Genomic DNA, 22024 nt, shown 5'->3' on the forward strand with positions numbered 1-22024 from the left:
ATTTTCGCTATATAACGATATTCGTTAAAACGGGTTTCGACTGTCGCCGTCGACACATACAGTACTGATACACATACTGATTTCGGTCACAATAAAACACACGCACCTGAACTCTCTTCTCGTTTACCCCTCAGTAAAACCCGTCTTAACTGCCACCCCTCATTTGCGGCCAAATAATAAAATTTACCATTATATAACAAAAGTATGCATTTCCAACACATCCCTCCCCGACTAACGGTCACCCCTCGTTTACGTACGAATTCTTTTGTCCTGTTGTTGTCCGTGTAAAAGAGAGGTGTTACTGTATTGGACAGCTTTCTCTTTCTTTTGTTCTGCGAAAAATAAGAAGAATGGATGAAATTTGCCTCCATCGCCCCATTTTCTTTCTTGGTTTTTCCCTGCATTCCACGCACTTTGGCGCCCCAGAAACACTCTAGAAGGGGCGTCAAATCCGAGTTGAATTGCGAAAATGACGTAAAATCTCGTTGTTCCTTTGAACGCACCACTACAAAGCGATTAATGCAGATTTTTTTTTCTTAAATTGGAGGGAGGTGTCAAGGGCACTATATAACAATAGGTATCCCGCACTGGTAGATTTTTTCACCCGAGCCGCCCCTGAGTACATGTGTGGACTGAAAAATTCCCATACACAACTGAACACCTTGTCGGAGTTTCATAGACCAACGTTTTAGATACCGAGGCTCAGAATGAAGCAAGGGCGTAAGATCGAAGCCTCATAGACCAGTGTTTCTCAACCACCGGGTCGCGGCCCGTTAACGGGTCCTGATATCATCAGTCATACCGGGTCGTGAGTTATTCATAGTTTAATTTTTCCCCATTTACTTCTCATCGGTTGTGTGTAGGATCAGGCACTTCCACTCTCGGGAAGTTAAATCAACCTGGGCCGCGGGCTTCTAAAGGTTGAGAACCACTGTCTCAAATTGCTACCTAGGAGCCTCATTGTCTCTAGGAGGCTTTTGTAAGGTGACGACTACAAAAGGCGCACAATTAGGCATCGGTAGAACAACAGGTGAGCATGCCCTTTACGTGATGAGATGCAATTCCGGCAATTTCTTGGGAAAACGGAAGAAAAAGCGACGGAGAAAACGTGTCGTTATAACCGTAGTTCGCGGCATTTTCATCGACGTTGTAAGCAAGATTGATTAACATTAATCTCTTTGGGAATCAGTTTGAACCACTGATTCTTGATCTTATATCCGAGGTGTCACTGTACAGAGTTTGTCTGTAAGCATAATCTGAAAAAACACACGAACCTGTATGCAGCCATTGAAGAAAACGATATTGTCGGGGCCATCTGAAGGTTGGATCCCGCCGACAGAAACTTTACCCACGTACAAGCCACTGATTTGACCTTCCAGCTTCTTCACAACCTACACAAAATTATGAATAAAGTCATCAATTAGTTCATCATATTAATGGTAAGGACGATTATAGAATAGATGAATGCACAGGGTGTCCCGTAAGTGCTAATTCAGCCTTTATCTCATCAACCATCCGTCGTAGAGGTATGATTCCACATTAATAAATGCTCAAAAGGCGTTCAAAAACTACCCTGTGGCAGTTTTGAGAATGAAAATACACTATGTGTCAGAAAAAAAAAAAATCTAAATTTTTATACGGTCCTTCTTGTCCTCTAACTTCCAATTACAAAGCTGTTGCCCTATATCTCCCGAGGGCAAAAAAAATCTAAGTGCAATGTTCACTAGGAATTTATTTTGTTGGTCTCAGGTGATACAGGGCAACAACTTTCTCATTGGAAGTTAGAGAACAACGGGACCGTATACAAATTTAGATTTTTCCGTTTGTTACACCTACACACTGTCTGACATATGAAATCTGGTACAGAGTAATTTTTGAACGCCTTTTAAGCATTTTTTAAACTAAAACTATACCTCTAAGACGGTCGGTTGATGAGATATAACTTACAGGACACCCTGTATGTATTGCTACCACAATCATCTTGCCTCTCGAATGGAGTGGAGACAAGCATCATAGATGGAGATAGACTTGAAAGTCTGGCGGGTGGCACCATGGCCCCTACAAGGGGGAGGCTGACAGGGCTTCAGCCCTGGGGCCCGGGACGATTCTCATCATTTTCTTGTTTTCTCACGCCATAAATTCGCTATTAAGGGCCCGTAAAAACTCTCGTCCGGGGGCCCACCAAAGGTCCCATCCTAGGGGCCCCTGCTCCAGGATGTGGGGGCCATGGGCGACACGATGATGATGTCAGTTCATATACACGCATATACATCGGATCAGTTGGCTCCACACGTTGCCTCGACAAGGTATCTAAATTCCACCCAGTACCCAAGCTTTCATTTACATAAGCAGTCATTTACTAGCCGTGGGGGAACCCGGAGTCCTGTCCGCTAAAAAGGAGGGGGGGGGGGCTGACAGTGCTCCGGCCTGGGGGCGAGACTATTCTTATCATTTTTTGCGTTTTCACACTGGAAATTCCCTATAGTGGGACCCTCCAATGATCCTAGCCTAGAGGCCCTGCTGAAGGATGTGGACGCCATGTCTGGAGCCAATTACCTGCGCATATAGCAGATCTACACAGCAGTTACCATATATTGAATCCATACATCATCATCAACAACAACCATTTTCAATCATCTGCTGGATGTAGGTCTCCACTAAATTTTAAAATCTTATCTGTCCGATGCTTTTGCGATACAATTAAGTGCAGTCATCATTCAGATCTCATCTCTCCATCTTGTTTGGGGGGGCCGGGGGGGGGGCGTCTTCATAGACGTTTAACATTTATTCGCATTTAATACAAGTTTTGAATAATCTATAACATGGAAAGCGTTTTTATTTACTTCATATTGCCCGTAATCAAGATTCAACCACACTCCGGCCGGCATCCATTTCGCTTCGATGTTATGCCAACGTCCATCGTGGACAGGGATATCATTCAAGACCATGAACTGATCATTGAATCTGTACCTCACAAATCCATCGGCGACCTAAACGAAGAATAAGTACAAATAATTCAATAAGAAGAAAAGTCACGTGAATTTTTTTTCTCACACTTTGTCGAAGTTGGTGTTGGACGATACAGAGACATACAGTTAAGATTTACTCACTTCTAAAATTATCTGACTTGTCTGACCAAGCTGAACCCTCATAAGCAATCCATCCGGCTGACGTGTCCTGAACGATAGGCTTATAACCCAAGTCTGCTGTATCGGTCTCAGATGGGGATTGAACACAAGGAAACCGTCGCCAAGGAAATGCCTGACTGGCTCAACTCCTAACAATACATTGAAGAAAAATGTATTAATTTAATTTTTTTGATTTGAAAACAAACCCCATCCCAATTCATGATCCATTGCAAACAATGGATACTTTGTAAAAACAAAAACCAAATTAGATATCGTTCAGAGTCTAATTCTACAATTATGATTATCTGAGAAGTATGTTTTAACCCTTTAAGCAGCAATTAGAAACCATTAAACTCCCTTTCAAAATGTCATATACAGGGTGATTCGAAACTCAACGTGCAAACTTTTAGAGGTAGAAAACACAAAACAGAATCACATAGGATTGTATGGCCTGTAACCCCCAACCTGATCAGCTGGAGGATAAATGAAAATGCAGATAATGACAAGCCAGTATTGGATGGAACATCCAGCGTGTATAACTGTGTATGGTAAAAACTTAAGCTGAGCTTGTTGCGAAACTTAACGTGTACATGCATGCACTGTCCTCGTATAACGTATCGCTAAATAAAGAGTTTTTCCACTCATTATTGGCTTGTTGTTTTTGCATCTTCGTTTATCCTCCAGCTGGTGTTTCCAGTGATGCATTCCTATGTGATTATGTGTGTTTTGTGATAATGTGTTTTCTACCTCCCCTAAAAGAAAGTACGTTGAGTTTTGAATCGCCCTGCATTTTTTAATGAAGTAGGCTTTCTTCCAATTTTCAGAAGATGCAGACTAGGGGGGATATAGGGAAAAGTTTCCGATTGAGCAATAAACTTTGCAAAATATCTGAGCTTGTCAATGCTAAAGTAAGAAGTTTTTATGGAGACGAGATATCTCGTCATTGCCGTTTAAAGAGTTAATAAAAAACCAACTTAACCCAAACATGAAGTGATATTTTTAAGGCTCACCTCTGTCAAGATTTTTCCACAAATCTAGCAGCATAAAGAATAAACGATAAGCATATGAAAGACAAGTGACGTTTCATGGCGAGAAAATATTTCAATTTTTTCCCCCCAATTTATGAAAGGATTGCCGCAGCTTTTATATGTTCAAATATTCTATTTCTAAAGCCGGGGTTACACTATAAAAGTTTGATAAAAGTCCTTTTATAAAACTTTAAAAATTAATAACCGAAATAAGATCATCGGTCGCATTTTCTAGAATGTAATTAAGGAATAATTTGGGGAATTATCTTATTGGTGGCATTTTTCAAGTTTTATAAAAGTACTTTTATCAAACGTTTATAGTGTACTCCCGGCCTAAGACATGCGGTATTTCTGTTACTGCTGCGCTCACGAGCGATTTTTCACCCTCCCAAAAAAAAGTTTTGATATCAGAAGTTTTTGTCGTTTCTAATTGGGTTTGTACTTTTTAAATACTGAGAAGCAATTTCTGAGATGTACATATATTACAGTAGCAGCACAGAGATCAGTAAAACCCAGAATTTACTGAAAGAAGCTGGTAAAAATCCGTAAGAAATGCTTGCAAAGGGGTCGCAATCCGAGCTTTTACCAAGCCAATTACACCAGTAAAAAAGGTAGTGTTTTTTTACGGTGATTATGAGATAAAATAGTGGTGTGGCCGAGTAAATAAGTAATAATTACCTGTACCGCAGTCGCGTCCACCGAATCCCGTAGGACACTGGCATAAGTACGAACCCCAACCTTCTTCACAAGTTCCTCCGTTTTGACAGGGCATAGAGTGACAATAACCTTTCTTCTGTGGGCATCCGACTATGGTTCCATTGTCTGCTACAAAACTGCAATAGGGTGAAATAATTTTGAAGAGAATGTTTTAAACACTGAAAGCTTATGAGTCCATCACACAGTACCACAAAAGAGCTGGTTCGGCTCTAAATTCCAATTTCCTTATAATAAATGAACAAATACAATGATATCTCGGCCAACGAAGACGATTCGTTCTGGAATCGCGTTCGTTAGTCGAAATCCTCGTCAGCCGAAACGCGATTTCCCATAGCATAGCTGCCAACTTTGGAGAATTAGAATTAGGGAGGTTTTTACGCAGATCTCTCTCCAAATTCTGTATAAAAATCAATACAAAAAGGATTTTTTGGAAAACAGTGCAGGGATTTCCCAGTAATAAAAGTAAAATTGTAGGGATTTTTTTCCCTTTTGCAAAAAAGTGACATCGTGCAAAGACGTCGCACCAAGTCGCCAATCATCGCCAACCAGTAAGTTAAATTACCTGTCATTACTACTTTCCAGTCCAATCACGCCGACAAAACAATTGCAATCGGCTCCAAACGGGCCGTACAGACGCAACAGGGCATATGGTCAAAGCAAATACAAGTCATCTCGCGAATTTCAGATGTTACAAGGCCGAATTGACGCTGGCTGTTTGGCATTGTAAAATCTGAAATTCGCGAGATGACTTGTATTTGCTTTGACCATATGTCCTGTTGCGTCTGTACGGCCCGACTTTTAGGGGGAAAATTATTCCCAAAGAATTTACTTGGAAGAAAAACATGCTTTCAGTTTTAATCCTCCGAAATGACGTCACAAGCGAAATGTAAATTGTCACCATTGCGTAAAATAAAAAAAAAAGTATTTCATTTACAGGGGGAAAAAAAGAAAATTATTCCCTAAAAGTCGGGATTTTTTTACAATCACGGTCGAAATTCGGGGGAGATATAAGAATTTTCCGGGAGATGGAGTAAAAACCCGGGAGACCTGGCAGCTACGCCATAGGTTTCAATAGAAAACCGTTTGATTCGTTCCAGGTTATGCAAAAATTTTAAAGATAATTTGCTTAAATCACCAAGGAACGTTTTTATAAAATAAGACAAAAACTGACCAAAAGCTAAAAATACGAAAAAAACTTCTCAAAATTTGTATAAATGAGAATATGCAGAAAGATGACAGTTACTGAAGATATTTTTATTTCACACTAACGTACGCAACCACCAACACCATCAATATATTAAAGCTAGTGTTGACATTAACCCAGTTGAGATCGTAGGCGTCCCTATCCATTTGTGATTTGGTGAGCTCATATCTGTGACTGATACATGTCATATACATGATATACCTAGAATGCCCACACTGTTCAGTTTGGTGCTAAGCGTCTTGCACTGAAGGAACGCGTGCCGTGAGAACATATGAGCTCCTTTTTATTCAATGCATTTTCTATCAGCTGAATCTTTCATTTTTACAAACCAAATGTTTCAAAACATTTCTAAAAGTCAAGCGTAGGCACACGTGGAAAAAGATTCCGAGGTGTGGATACGAGTTAATCGGGCTGCAGTGATGATTGGCGATCTGATGCGATGATTGGCGCTGAAATTAAGAGCTTGACGCGGCTTTTATATTAGCACATGGGCCCCCATATCAACGAAAATGTTCGTTAGCCGAGGAAGAAAAACCACGGAAAAATTCTTCGTTAGAAGAAAGATTCGTAAGCCGAGGAATCACTGTATAAAGACTATTTTGTGATCTCACTAAATCTTACCTATTTAGATCCAGCATTTGATGGTCTATGTACAAGTCCATAATGCAACCAATGAAATCTTTATTCTTTATCTGGAAATCTGAAGGAAGAGCAGGTAGTCCTCCTATCTGCAAGGGTCCGGTCAGATCCAAGAAACGGTAACAGGTCTGCATGACATCCGCGCAACTACAAAAAATTTGACAGGGTTGTTAAAATAACGAATCTAAGTTATAATGACAATAACACACATTGTGAAGCTGTGGCCGGTCGATCGCTAATCAAGCAAATTGACAGAAAATGTACGTTGAAACAGGGGTGATTTGGGAATGTTGTGGATGCTTCAACCAATGGCGGGTATTCGTTTCTCCGGCATCTCAAATTGATTTTTTTTCCGAAGAAAAGTACTGACTGAGTACGATTCCTGGTTGTAACCATCAGAAATCGTACGGGTTACGATTTCTGTGGTAATCGTAGCCTGTTACCAGAAGCAAGCGTGTGAGCTGCCTCCACTATTCTTGCCACATCAGGTTCTAGTTCCTGAGACCTATTGCCTAATAAATTTCTTTCACGAATGAGTTTCATCAGGTCCCGACTCAGATGTGAGGAAGCTCTGGGTAAAACCAGTCATGAGGGAGCATTTCCCCATGGCAAAGATTGAATATTTTTGCACTAGGTCTGTTTCTCGTAAGCTCGGGGCATGGCCAAATATCAATTTTTGGTTTCCCCTAGATATAGTGTTGGGGTAGAGACACAGGAAAGGAGGGGGGGGGGCACGTTAGTCCGTATTTAAAATGCAAAAGGTAACCCGTTTTTGCGTGCCGGACATGCTCCGTTTGCCCATGCGAAAAACAGGCCCTGAAATTATCGTTACGAGGGAATATATAAATTTCCCAGATTTGTGGATCTCACAGTTATGGGGTCCAAACAAATACCCCACTTGCCACTGCAGTTATCAAGCCAAGATGCTATATCAACATTTTGAATTCGGCTGTTTCGTCTACAACAGCGCGTAACTCCCTCTATAAGGAGTTTTTCTTCTTTGTTTCTGCTACTGATCAAGGAACTTCATATAGTTCCGAAACGCGTACAGCCGTGGTTCTTTTGCAATTTTGGGTTCATCTACCTCGGCTTTCAATTGGATTATCTAACCCAAAAGGTAATTCATTTCTATGCTATATCAACCATTTTGCCCAGATGTGCAATGAAACCTCGCTTTAACGATACCCGATATAACGATATAAATCTTTCGATATTTTTTCAAGTCTTGTTCGGAAATGTCTATACGCTAACGTTAAACTCTGCCGCCTCTCTATACAACGGTAATGCCTCTACAGCGGCATTTTTTGTTAATCTGCAGAGTATATCAAGAGGTTTCACTGCATATCATCAATAGGAATAATCAATTATATAATTATTCAGCCATTTCTTATTAATTACAAAATTAATTTAAAAAAAAAAGTTCTCCGATCATTACCGCGGCTCCAAAACATGCTGAACAGAGTTGGCGCATCGATATCCCAGCTTCTCACCATATTTGATTGCCAATCCAGTATCGCAATGATCAACCGTAAGGGTTGCCGTCTATGGAAAGAAAAATAAAATCACAAATTTTAGATTTGAAAAACAACGAAATTAAGCGCGTTAAATATATACAAATGGAAAACGTCTCTTTCTGCTGCCATCTGTTGAACTGTCGAAGAACTAACAGCAAATAATCAATTCGCCGATAGATGGCTCTATGTAGTTCACAACGGGGGAAATATCGTTGATTTTACTCTCTACCAACCTGTTAGTAAAAAATCAATGTGAAATTTCAAAATTAAGTTTGGTTTCTGTGATGTCATATCAACTTTTTATTGATTGATCAATTTGTAAATTATTTTTGTTTATTAATAATTCCCCCAATTTTTTTATTTTCTGAATGAAATATGGCTCCGGAACTTGACTTAGTGTATCCAAGTTGAATAAAATTTCTCACAAAGTCATACTAAAAGAGTTCGGCTGACAGGGCTCCAGCCCGAGTCAGGGGAGTGGGGCCCACTCTAGCATGCCGCGGGTGGACATGAATAGACGATGTGTTTGGATATTATTCAACAATACTAACCCTATTGAAATACGAAAGTTCTGCCTCGTGCCATTCGCCATCACTGACACCTCCGGGTACTTGAACCGAGACCTTTGAAACGTTGACTCCCAGTGAGAAAGAGACTACCAGCTGTGACTCGATCACCTCCATCGCGATGAAATCATGCTTGTCGTTGTATCTGCCGTTGTATAATATCAAGCCTTCCGTCTTTCTGGTCGCAAATCTGGAATGACCACAAGAAATATATATGTTACAGTAGATGTGATGAACCCGAATATTATGCATAGTAGCCGGTAACCTTGATATATGTTCCTAACCGCCGACCATTTTGGTAAGTTTGATAAATTTCCCTAAACAGGACCCCGTGCTTATAAAATGAAAAACAAGGACCCCTTTACAAAACAATGTTCAATACATACTAGCAGTGTAAAAACAGTGAGCCAGTTGTTTTCTCATCTAATGTCACGAGGGCCCCGGAACCTCTCCGAGGACCCCCTGGTCAAGAACCACTGGGATATGTTACGGTAATTGTGATAAATCCGGTTATTATGGATGATAATCATAATTACCTCTTTTGAGGACAACCCCAAGACCCCTCTCGGCTTTCGTCGAGCCCCAGCATCGGTAAATCTTGCATTTCGGCGAGATTTATTGCATTCTAGGATCGACCATCTGAAGCAGTGTTTCCCAAAGTGAGCAATATTGCCCCCTTGTGGGAGATGGAATGGACCGGGGGGAGGGGTGCGATAGAAGCTACGGGAATAGCATAGGATCCTATGCTATGGGTTTGCTTGAGTTGTGGGTGATGAGAGAAAAAACAAATTCTGAAGAAGGAGACGATGGAAGTTTGGGAAACTGATCTAAAGCAATAAATTTTCCTAAAATTATCATTTTTACCGGCGATTATGCATAACACTCAAGCGTCGTTGGTAAACATTATTAAATCGCACTAAATTCATCACATTTGTTAATTATTATGCATAACCGCCATTTCGTATTGGTGAATATGATAAATTGGTCTGAGTGCTGGGATAAGATATATTATGTAGATGAATGTACTTGTGAACGAAGTCTGAACCGGATATAACGAACTCTGATTTAGTGCATTTTTCCAAGAATGACCGAAATAACTCCTATTTGATGAATTCTGAGATCGGACCTCGATATAACGAACTCCTATTTAATAAACCAAACGAACGTACCCCGGATATAATGAATTCTCATATAACCACTTTAACGATTGTACCCCGATAGGATCATTTCTTACTAAATAAAATTTATGACCGTAGCCCGATATAACGAACTTCCATATAACAAATTATTCAATTTAACAAATTTTTACTAGTTTTGTGCGTATACAATCAGACCCCAGCCACCTCCCATATAATAAACACCAATTTAACGAATTCTACAATCGGACCTCGATATACTCGAGATTTTTCTTTTCATATTTATCAAATTCCCCAATTACATTAGGGTTATTATGCATGTCATTAAGGTCATGTTATTATGCACGACCTCTTAATATATGCGTTCATATACTGAGGGCTATAAATTTCAAATATTCATCAAATTTACCTTTTGCGGTCGCTCGGCATCATGTATAAACGCTACTTCATTGTTATGACGGCTCCTTACGACTACAGAAAGGCCCCCGTGAATTTGGCTTCTTAGCAAAACTTATAAGCTATTGGAAAAATGCGAGAGACATCATTAGGGGGTGAGGGCTTCCTCCTTGCGGGAGAGGGCGCTACAAAGCACGAATTGTACTAACAAAGTACCGGGAAAATCTCTGGACTGCAAAGGGTTAGCGGCCGTTCAAGTATTACGTCATCATCGAAGGGGAGGGGAGGGGGTTTCCGATTTTCTGACTTTTGATGACAAGGGGGGAGTGGAGTTTGGATAACGCTTACGTCATCAACCACCCTTTATGAAAATATGAGTTTGGATTCAGAGGGGCAGAGCTGATGACGAAATTTTGCTGACAAGGGGGGGAAGGGAGGTCAAAAATGGCTAAAAATGCGCTTACGTAATACTTGAACGGCCCCTTAACCAGGTGCGTTTGGGTATGATAAATTGATCAAACTAACCGACACGATTGGCAGTTATGAATAATAAATAACCAGATATCATGCATAGTAACCAAAATTTCTAACATTTATCGACGAAAATTATTACTACTGTGACCAATCTTTCAGACATCCATAATTTCATTTTGATCCAGGGTTTTGTAACGGTGACGTTACTGACCTGAGCTTTATGTGCAGTCGATGTCTCTGTTTCAAGGATGGGAAAGTCAGGAACGATCCCTTCGTGAAACTTCTGGCACGAAGTTCGCAGAGCCTAGTGCTCCACGAGGCCGTCGAGCAACCTTCACAGCTGACACCGCCGTCGCTCCCGTGGCTCGAACACTTGGAGTCACCCCTGCAGACGCCGCGAGGTTCCTTCACCCTGGCACGAGCTCGTTGACACGAATCTTCCCAAAGGTTCACTTCGCAATTACGACCTGCATAAGGGAAAAATAGATAAAATTATATTGACAAAAATGTTTTTTTCCGTTCATACAACATGTTGAAATGAGATCCAGAAATAATATGGTAAGAAGTAATGTTCCGTTAAGGGACATATGCCACCTGAAGATTTTCATTTCCATAATTCAGCGTAGCCCAATGGGCTTCTTGGCCAATCCCCAGGGGCTCCGCGGCAGCTCGAAGAAAATAAAAAACCCAGTAAATCTGAATAAATAAAAAAAAAATAGGCCTAGGGGCTCCGCCATAGAAATTATAGAACAGAAAGGACTCCGCGAGTCGAAAAAGGTTGAGAACCGCTGCCATAATTCATTCTCACTCCTTCCAGACACATTTCCCTGAATCCATACCTGCTGACCTATGCCTGTAGGTTCTAGAAAAACGCTTTCGGTCCACTTTGTCAGATGGGTGGGTGGGGCTTTCTTTTTATCTGTTTGTTGAACGAAAGAATGTTGAGTGTACCGAAGAAAGATAGGTTCTCTGACAGAATGGACCAAAGAAAGAAAGATAGGCCCTCTGACAAAATGGGCCGAAAGGTCGTCTGACAGAACGAACCGAAGAAAGAAATGTTCTCTGTCAGAATGGGCAGAAGAAAGATAGGCCCTCTGACAGAATGAACTGGAGAAAGGAAAAATTGATACTCTGATAGAATATGCCGAAGAAAGGTCGTCTGACAGAACGGGACCGAAGAAAGAAAGATAGGCCTTCTTACAGAATGGAATGAAAGAACCTTTTTCTAGGATTGCAGAAACAGGTTGGTCTAATTATAATCATTAATTCTGGCAGCACATTTGCGGGACAGGGCATAAGATTTACTCAGTAAGCTGCCAAACTGCTAGCGCGGAATCCTATCAGCAGACACCGCTGTGTGCACGTTCGCGCTTATCTGTTCGATTAATTGTCAGGATTGATTCGTCAATGAACAAAATTAGTAAATCCAAGGAACTGATAATCAAAATGTATTTGTTTCATGATCGGTGTGCATGGAAATTTCCTCTATTGCCGGCGTTATCAACCCTTTCCTATTCCCCGGACCATTTGTGCCAATGAGACGGAATCTAGGGACCCCCCCCCCATCCACCAATAAGATAAATGCCATGAACCCCTATAAAGAATAATATCTAGCATATAATAATGAAAAACATTATGTGAAATGTTTTCTCATCCAAGCTCATGGACGGAAACCTCTCCAAGGGAGTCTGCTGGTCAAGAACCACTGCTCTGAGGGCAGCTGTTTCCAACCAATGCGTTATTGAGCCTTTTAGATTCCATGAGAGGCCTTTTAGCTTGCATCGGTTCAGAATAGAACGTTCAAATTTCTCACGATTTTGTGGCCAGCCGTAATGACTCGGACGAATGATTGCCACATCTTGGTTTATGAAAGAAAATGCAAGAGTCCCCCAATAATTCATAAATACACAACGTTAGTTACGTTCCTGAAACAGCCCTAGGTGCTACTACAAATACAAATAATTTCTGAATGCGTAACCAATTCAGTATCCACTCAACAGAGCTAACTTCATTCTAAGGCCGGTATTATACTATAAAAGTTTTATAAAACATAAAAAATTCAGCCAACAAGACTATTGGTTGCATCTTAGCGAATGTAACCGGTACGATTATTGTCTGCATTTTTGTCAAGTTCTATAAAAGAACTTTTATCAAACTTTTACAGTGTAATCCCGGCGTAAGATCACGACACGTAATTGATACAGACTGAGGCATTCTGAGATTATATGATTTTATTTACCTATTTTTTTTCAATTGCTTTTGTCGCAGCTGCACCTATCGATAAGATTTCGTACGAACAATAGGACAGTTCCTTTAATTTTATGGCCTGTCTCCATAAATCTGCTACCATAATCACTATTTACACTGAAAACTCTCTGAACTTCTTCCTGGAACGACATTCTTCAGGTTTTACCATATACCCAAAGAAAAATTCGGCCATTTTTCCTTGACTTATTTGGTGGCACTCATTATTTGGCGACTTTTATGACTTAACACTCGTTATTTGGTGACGTTGGTGATTTAAAACTTGTTATCTGGTGATGTTGACGATGCATACCAAAATGAAAATTTAGTGGCTTTTTCTCGACTCTTTTGACGACATTGAAAATTTTACACTTTTTTGATGACATCATTGCAGATTCAACGCTTATTCTTTGGTGACGTTGATGACTCATTATTTGGCGACATTAGCAATTTAACACAAGAGATACTCGCTGCAGTGTTGAGCAGGTTCAACATTGTCAGAACACGCATGCGCGATATGAGAGGAGGTGATTTTCCACACACACACACACACACACACACACACACAGTAAAGTGTGTCTCCGGCTGTTACGTTTGGCAAACTTATCACCATACGTATAATATATAGTACAGTCGAATCCCGTTTTAACGAATACCATGATAGCGAAAATCACGTTTTAACGAACACTTTTCTAATTCCCCATATAAGTATACATAGAGACAATGCAAATACTTGGAATTCCTTTATAACGAAATTTCGTTATATCGGAGTGATTTCTCTGGTCTCTTGGATTTCGTTATAACGGGATTCGACTGTATATATAATATAAGGAGCAATATTACTGTCAACTTGATGCAGCTGAACCGCATTTCAATTGAATCAGAAAATGATTAAATCAGAAAAACAATGACAACATTTTTAGTGAATCAATAAATGGTAACTTATTGAACGTGTTCGCCCCCCGTACCCCGCGCGCCACCTTCACTGTTTGGAAAAAAAACTCCTAGCCCCGTGCATTAAAATTAAATATAATTTTAACATCACATTAAAAAACGAACAAGGCAACGGGGGGGGGGGATCGCAGCTTGGTTTGAGTGAATCGAACCCACCACCTTCCCCATACTCCAACAACTGTACCGATTGTGGATGTCGGTTTCTTGTAGAATAAAGTACACCTATTATTAAACGTCGCCAGGAAAAATATTGGCGTCAACCAACAGTCGCCAGCAAATCGAGCACCAATCACGCGCGTGCACGTTCTGAAAACAACATGGTCTGCAGCAAGACCACCACTCTTTATTTGGTGATTTAACTTTTCTTGTTTGGTGCAATAGTTCTTTTGCTCGCAAAATGAAACATTTCAACGAGATTCCGAGCAATAACGACCGACAACAGAAATCACGATAGTTTCTGCTGCTCGCTTTTGGTGGCTTTCAAACCGAAACCGACTCGCATTCGCGCTTTTAAAATCAGCAAATCAAGCAAAACAATCTTCAGCTGACCGCAACTGCACGATCACGGGTATCCAGCGGGCTTTCACGATCGCCAAACACCACGGATCAGCCATGATGTTTGGCGATAAAATCGACTACGGGAACTAAACGGGAAAAAGTCCATGGCCCATCTTTGTCATTTCTTCACTTTCGCGACCTATTTCCTCATTTCGTGGCTTTTCCATGACGATAGACACCCTACTCTTTGGAAGCCGTCAGTTCATTTCAGAACACCTTGTATCACCCTGAGATATAACTCGCCAAATGCTACTTTTATTCGTTTCCTGTCCGGGTGTCTCATAAGTTAAAGATATATCCATGTCACACAAAACGGAAAAAGGAAAAAAAAGGAGCCAGAATAAACTTCAGAAAATAACAAGAATATTATATATATATAAAATGCCGGACGCGTGACTTCAATGTTTAGAAATAAGACTGGAAAATAGAGCTTCGTAACTCTAACGGGAAAGCAAAAAACTTTTTTCCCCCCCGTACATTGGCCGGGACTTATTTTATACAAGTTGGGGCGATAACATTGAAACGCTCAGACACATACAACGCGCTATAACAAGAGCCAAAGAAAAGTCCAGTTGGCTGTTTCTCCTTGTCCATTCTGGTGCCCGGCAGGCTGAAAAGAACATACTAGATGGACGCTAGTGTATATACGCGTATGTACGTGTACAAGGATAGATACCAAAATATATAATAAAGAAAAAGTTATGGACGGATCGAGCGAGAGAAAAAGGAATGTCTACGGGACTGACTTCTTAAGTGGCGAAAGTGCACGCAGTGAATTTTTTCACAAAAGGAAAAAAACATGGAACCTGTCAGCATGTTGTCCTGACAGGGACATGAAAAGAAGTGCGGAGAAAAAAAAATGTTTTTCCTCTTTTCTCCGGTTTTTTTCCCCATTTTTTTTTTTTTATTTCTTTTTGTGTTCACATAAGGAATAATATTTCTCGGACGGAAAATATATTTAAAGCTGAAATTTTCTCTGTAGGTTATAATGTATGTGCATTGGTGAAATGTGACTTCTCCATTTTCTGGAGATCAGGAGAAAAAATTTATTAATTTTCTCTCGGTGAATTTATCAATATTTTTTCCTTGATTTATTCTGCAACAAAAAAAAATGTTATTTGTTTTAAATTTAATTTCCCGTAATTTTTTACATTTCTTTCATCTATTTTGCATTTTTTCTGCATTTTTCTGCATTTTTTCGTCTATTTTTCATATTTTATACTTGGTTTACTTACATTTTAATTATTTATTTTTCATTTCTAAATTTATTATATTTAATTTTTTGTATATATTATATATTTAACTTTCTACATTTATTACATTTAACTTTCTACATTTATTACATTTAACTTTCTACATTTATTACATTTAATTTTCGACATTTATTGTAATTAATTATCTATAATTATTGTATTTAGTTTTCTATATTTTATTAAACTAATTTTTTTTTCTTGCGCTTTTACATTAGAATATACAGGGTGATTATAAAAAAACTATCCCGACATATGGGCCCCTAACTGTCATACCATTCATAGAAACTGAATGAAATTTTGGCATAAGGTATTTTGATGTATGCGCTCAAGAATGATATGGAAAACAACAGTGTCACTCTAACAGTTACGGTTACAGTGAGAAAATTTCGGAAATATCAAATGGCAACACCAAGTTTTTTGTATTGGAATGTGATCTCCATTGTGAAAAACCATAAATAGCGTTCGAACGGCAACTGTAGCATGAAAATCACCGGCGGTAGATAGGCTAAAAGTGAGGACAACCAATAAGGACAGAGAAGCAGCATAAAATAAAGCATTTTATTGTGTTTTCCACATGACCTTGTGGAGGACTAATCAGGCCTTGTGGGATCTCAGCCGAACAAACGGTGTGACGAATGAAACGAACATTAATGCTCTGGTGCACGGCAAAGTCCTTTTTCCTTGCCTAGCTCCGGGCATTTTCGTGCTACAGGTGCCATTCCAACGCTATTTAGTGTTTTTCAGTATGGAGATCGCATTCCAATACAAAAAACTTGGTGTTGCCATTTGATATTTTCGAAATTTTCTCACTGTAACCGTAACTGTTAGAGTGACACTGTTGTTTTCCATATCATTCTTGAGCGCATACCTCAAAATACCTTATGCCAAAATTTCGTTCAGTTTCTGTGAATGGTGTGATAGTTAGGGGCCCATATGTCGGGATAGTTTTTTTATAATCACCCCGTATACGCATTTTTCGCATTTATTTATTTTTCACCAAAAAATTTTTTCTGAATTCATCTTTTGTGTATTTTTACCTAATTTTTCCAAAGTTTGCAATACCTCTATCAATAGAAACAATTATTCAATCGTTGTAGGCACACAGAGCAACAGACCTACAACGATACAATCATTGAATCGTTGTAGGGCCGTTGCTCTCTGTGGCCAGACTTTTGAATGGGGAGATCGAAAATTCTAGCCACAGAGAGCAACAGGCCTACAACGATACAATTATTCAATCATTACACTTTCACTCATAGTTAGAAAAAAAAAACTGGTGGGGCAGATGGCAGCACTACACATAACAAGCATTACACAGAGACACACTTCACGTCAGGTTTCACTACTCGTACACGCACATTGCAACATGTACCAATTCGTTAGAGGTTCTGCTGAGGAATATGGACGATGTACATGTATGGTTTAGTAGTAGTAGTACCTCTATCAGTTTCATTGATATTAAAATTTTTTCACTATGTCAAAATTATTGCTTTATTTGATATAATGACATCACTCCCGCTCGACAATTTTTGAATTATTGTAACTAATTTCTGAATTTTTTGAACTGAAACCATATAATTTTTTCCATGAATTCTGTAAAATGCTTTATAAATTGTCCGAAATTCTTTATTCAATTTATGAATTTCTTGTAACAATATCTGGAAAATGATAATTAACTTTAGCTTTTTGAAATTTTCTTATTAATATTGTGAACATTTAACACCGGTTCTTTTGATATTATTTCACTGATTCCTGATGTTTTGATATTAATTTTTTTTAATTATTTAATTGCTAATTTTTATACAAATACAGAGGCCACTAACGAGGTGGGTGAAGAATGATGCCCATAAAATAATAATGGATGTCAAATGTATAACAATACAATGCCCCAAAATATACTGTATTAGCAATTTATCATGAACAAACATTATGTAGAAAAAACCACTACAATATACTTTTTCCATCAATTTCTTCATTTCTCGCATAATTTCGAAGAAAATTTTGAATTATCTCTGCAGAAATTCTTCAAAAACACCATCAAATACTTTAATTGATAATTTTTTTTTTTTACCAATCTTTCAAGTTCTTGCATTAATGTATTTTTAAGAATATCTGATGAAATTTCATCTCGCAGAGATGATTCTTTTGAAGTATTATTATATTAATTATAAATATTAAAATGTTAATTTCCATAGAACATTATTTATTCAGAATTCTCGAACAAATTTCGTAGAAACAATTTTTGACATGATTTTTTTAAAATTATTTTTCTAATTTATTTATGCAAGACGTTCAATTATTGCATTAAATTTTTCAGAAAGTTTCTTTGAACGAATTTCGCGGAAGATTCTTACATAATATTTTAATATTATAACGAATTCTTGCGACAAAAATAATTCAAATACAATTCTCACATTTTAGCAAAAATATCAGAACTTTCTTTGTAAATGAAATTTCCTAATTGCAATTTCTATACCTAATTTCCAGCAAATAATAAAATTTCGTTCTTTACATTTTCGTTTCTAGAAAATTCTTTGTAGCCAATGTTTTCGATGCAAAAATAGTTATTGAGAACGTAACCTATGGAGAGAGAAAAGGGTGAACAATGTATTGACCCTTTAACTCATTCAATTTATCACAGCTGCGTTCAATTCTCATATCATTGGGAAATTAGTCTCATGATGCAATGCGCAATATATGGGACAAATGATTGAGAAGACCTGTGCAAATAATGATATGTATAGTCCTCCCTTTAGTGGTAAATCATCGGGCATCCAACGGAGCACTTAGCGTTCCCCGACAGGCATATAATAACGTTGACACTGACGGCCGAAAACACTACGTTTAGAAGACATTCAAATCACTGCCTGTCAATGGATAATTTGCGTCCAGGTTCACGATTCAACAAATGCGTCACAGAGTAAAGATAATAATAATGAAAACCTATTGGGAGAGAATAGTGAATTCTCTCTAGTAACAAAATTTTTTCCGAGTCCTTCCCTCATTCACGTCTTCTGTTGAAAATCATCACCGAAATATATCTACCAAAGAAATTATCATTTGTGATTTACCATAATCACATAATAATCGACTGGCAGGTAGATAAAAACAGTTGTGTGTGAGATGGCACATTGCGATTTCACGCGAGCTTCGTAATCGAAAATGATTGATACACCGATGCTTAAAGTTCTATAAGTTCAAAATGTTACAAAATTAATCACTTTCGTGGTATTCGACGAAAAACACTGAAATGTTGTTGTTGTTATGAAATGAAAGTGGACAAATAGATGTCTCTTTTCAAGAAAACAACTTCGGGTATGCATAATATGGGTGAAGCTACTTCACCAACTCTGGCCATATCGCTATATTGAAATTTACTGCCATTAATGAGAGGGTTGGCAATGAAGGTGCCATCTATCCGTGGTAGTCCTCAAGTCCGTTAAGGAATATATCTTGACTATATTCCCCTCCGGGTTTGAACCTGGAACCGTGACGGCAGCCTTCACGGTGGTGGACGAGCATCTTACCACCACGCCACACGGGGTACGGCTGAAGTTCTGTTGTTCATAAACTAATGCCAAAAATAATCGAGAGCACTTAACATTTTGCTAAAATTATCACTACTGGCTTCGCAATATCAATGTCTAAAAATTGAAAATGACAACTCCAGCAACTCATAGATACAGTTCAAACCCTGCTGAGCGCCGCAGCGGTAAGATACCAAAATGAAGCCAGCCGTCAGGTTCGCGGGTTCGATCTTGGGAAGGACATAGATACCAAGTTCTTTCCCTACCGAAACTCGGGTGACCACCTCTTTCTCCTAACCAGATCATGGCCTGTTCTGGTCCAGAATCACTATAGGCAGACAGGCCTCGTCTGCGGATGGAGCCGTGGAACATGGTCATGGGTGGGTAGTAATTTAGTTGGTTTTAGTATTGGCGATACGAAATATGCCGTAACTGAAGTCGGTAAGAAATCGCCGGTAACGGTGAAAAATATCCGACAAACAAAACATAAACCTAGACTGAACTGCTTTTCCATCTGCATCGAGATTCTAGTCCTCGAGCCGTTTTCAGTCTTTAGTTAACCCCTTCTTGTACAAGCTTTTAGCAACGAATTTGAATGATTTCTATTTGACTTATTGGCGATAAATCTGATAACCTTGTCCTACAAAGAGAAGGGAAAAAACAAAACAAATAGAAAAGGAAAACAGCATAATAGATAAGAGAGGGAGAGAGTACAGTAGATTTCTCTTTTCACCCTCATCCTACGTTTCCTCATTCGCTCTTACATATACATGGAGGAAAAAAATTCCAAAAAGAGGTATAGAAAAAACGGAGAAGGAAAAAAAACTTCGATCCGTAGGGCTGTTTGATTTGATTCAATTTTGGCTTTTTTGGCGCAAAGACCAATTTGGTCAAGCTACGTCAAAACAAATGACCATATAGTAATAAGATAAAATTTATTATCTTGTCATGTCAAGGAACTAAAAGCATAGGGCTGTTTTACAATATAGGTAAATTAGTATTACTATGAAGTTTGGTAATGATGAAAAGAGAGGGAAGAAGGTACAGAGAACTGGATTTTGAATTTACTCCACTGGCGTTCGGACGAAATATTTCGTTCGTGATCGTAAACGGCTAAAGGACGAAAAGCTCCACACCACATAAAAATAAAAATTATATGTCTTATATACTCGTGTATAAGAAGAGATTTTTTTTTTGTCGTAAAATTTGTTCCTTAATTTGGGAGGGGGTGTCGGTATATACACGGCAACCCACACGGGTAAATGGCTTATATCCCGGGAGGGAGAGAGCCTGGGTCGCGTCTGGTCTGTCGATAATATACACGGATTAGATTTTGAGGAGAAAATATTGCCCCCCAGATTAATTTATTAGATGGTCATCTAGCTATATGGTTTACCACACGGATACCTTGAAGATCCGCGACGTTATTGGACTGCTTTAGATGGTGTTACTAATCAGTAGAGTGATTTTTGCAGCTATGTTCAAACTCACAGAACCAATTATGTTACAGCCAAAGCAAAGAAATAAAAAATAAATTCGTCGTTGGCTTTGATACCCGTTGAACTTAGTTGATTTTTACAGCCCTTAGATATCATGTTAGCATCAACAAGCCTTTCGACGACTATTAAAGTTGCCTTAATGAGACCCGAAATTAGTCTTGTGTGTCACAGCCACCCGAACAATCGTGACCCCCGTTCTGTCCCCCCCCCCCAGGGAAGTGTTTCCAAACCGCCGGGCCGCGGCCCAGTACCGGGCTCTTACATCAGTCATACCGGGTCGTGAGCGCGATTCGCTGTTTCATTTTCCCATTAATTTCTCGTTAGTTGCGTGTATGACCGGACCTTTCACTTACAGAAAAGAAATTTACCGGGCCGCGGGCTTCCAAAGGTTTAGAAATACTGCCCTAGAGGATATAAGCTGGCCTGTCTCAGGAGACGCCCTCACCGTATTGGCTTCCGATGTAGAGCTCGGAGAATCAGAATGAGGAATGGATTAGAAAGCTTGAATAATTTTTCATTGCAACTTTTATCACATGAAAAATGTACGAATTTTTCCTCCACTAAAATTCGGTAATTTTTAGGGGTCGGCTTATACACACACACACACACAGGTTTTCAATTTCTTGCGAATTTGGTGGTTCTGAAGTGAAGGGGCGTGGTGGCTTATACACGAAAGTATAGCCGGTATTTTTTATGAACAGATCCCAACTTTGCACTACGCATCTTTTCAAATTAAGGACGTGGAACATTTCTTGCAACTAAATGCCGTCAGTAATTCACAGACCTAGGCAAGAAACGACAATATAAAATGCTAAAAAAAAAATAGAACAAATTGAAGAAACACCACGAATGATAGTTTATAATTCCAACGAAACTGTAAAATCTCGTTTCACACAAGGTATTTCTATTCATTCCCACGTTGAAATCATAATTACAATGCACAAAAAAAAAGAAGAAGAAAAAACGTACTTTACTGAGAAAGTAATCGATATGTTAATGACTTATTTTAATTGCCACGACCTGAAGAAAAGCATCGTATTTACACCCATAACCCCCCTTTTTTTTTAATAGCCATTTAAAGACAAGGAGGCGCTTTCGTAATAATTAATGGATCGGGTAGATGAAATAGAGTGAATCTTCTAATGACATACGCCTAGCTTCCGACGGCAGATAATCTGCAAGAGAGG

The 22024-nt window shown here is 39.0% G+C and overlaps 1 protein-coding gene across 4 annotated transcripts in view; it reads right to left on the reverse strand.

Moving 5' to 3' along the window:
• stan (Protocadherin-like wing polarity protein stan) overlaps window positions 1–22024 on the reverse strand; it is a 414391-nt gene that overhangs the window by 59886 nt on the left and 332481 nt on the right. For 3 of the 4 annotated variants that reach the window (XM_089241556.1, XM_089241557.1, XM_089241554.1), the window contains exons 6-14: window positions 11014–11269; window positions 8782–8986; window positions 8152–8258; window positions 6699–6863; window positions 4835–4989; window positions 4139–4162; window positions 3111–3277; window positions 2844–2990; window positions 1275–1391 (exon numbers count right to left, since the gene is read on the reverse strand). In XM_089241556.1, the coding sequence (XP_089097682.1) occupies window positions 1275–1391; window positions 2844–2990; window positions 3111–3277; window positions 4139–4162; window positions 4835–4989; window positions 6699–6863; window positions 8152–8258; window positions 8782–8986; window positions 11014–11269 (1343 nt within the window). The remainder of the gene's footprint in view (window positions 1–1274; window positions 1392–2843; window positions 2991–3110; window positions 3278–4138; window positions 4163–4834; window positions 4990–6698; window positions 6864–8151; window positions 8259–8781; window positions 8987–11013; window positions 11270–22024) is intronic. The other variant, XM_089241555.1, reaches the window with a different exon arrangement.

This window comes from Pholcus phalangioides, unplaced genomic scaffold (genome assembly GCF_987345545.1).
Source record: "Pholcus phalangioides strain wild (caught in Gottingen) unplaced genomic scaffold, Ppha-v1.0 ptg000014l_1, whole genome shotgun sequence".
Lineage (NCBI taxonomy): Eukaryota > Metazoa > Arthropoda > Arachnida > Araneae > Pholcidae > Pholcus > Pholcus phalangioides.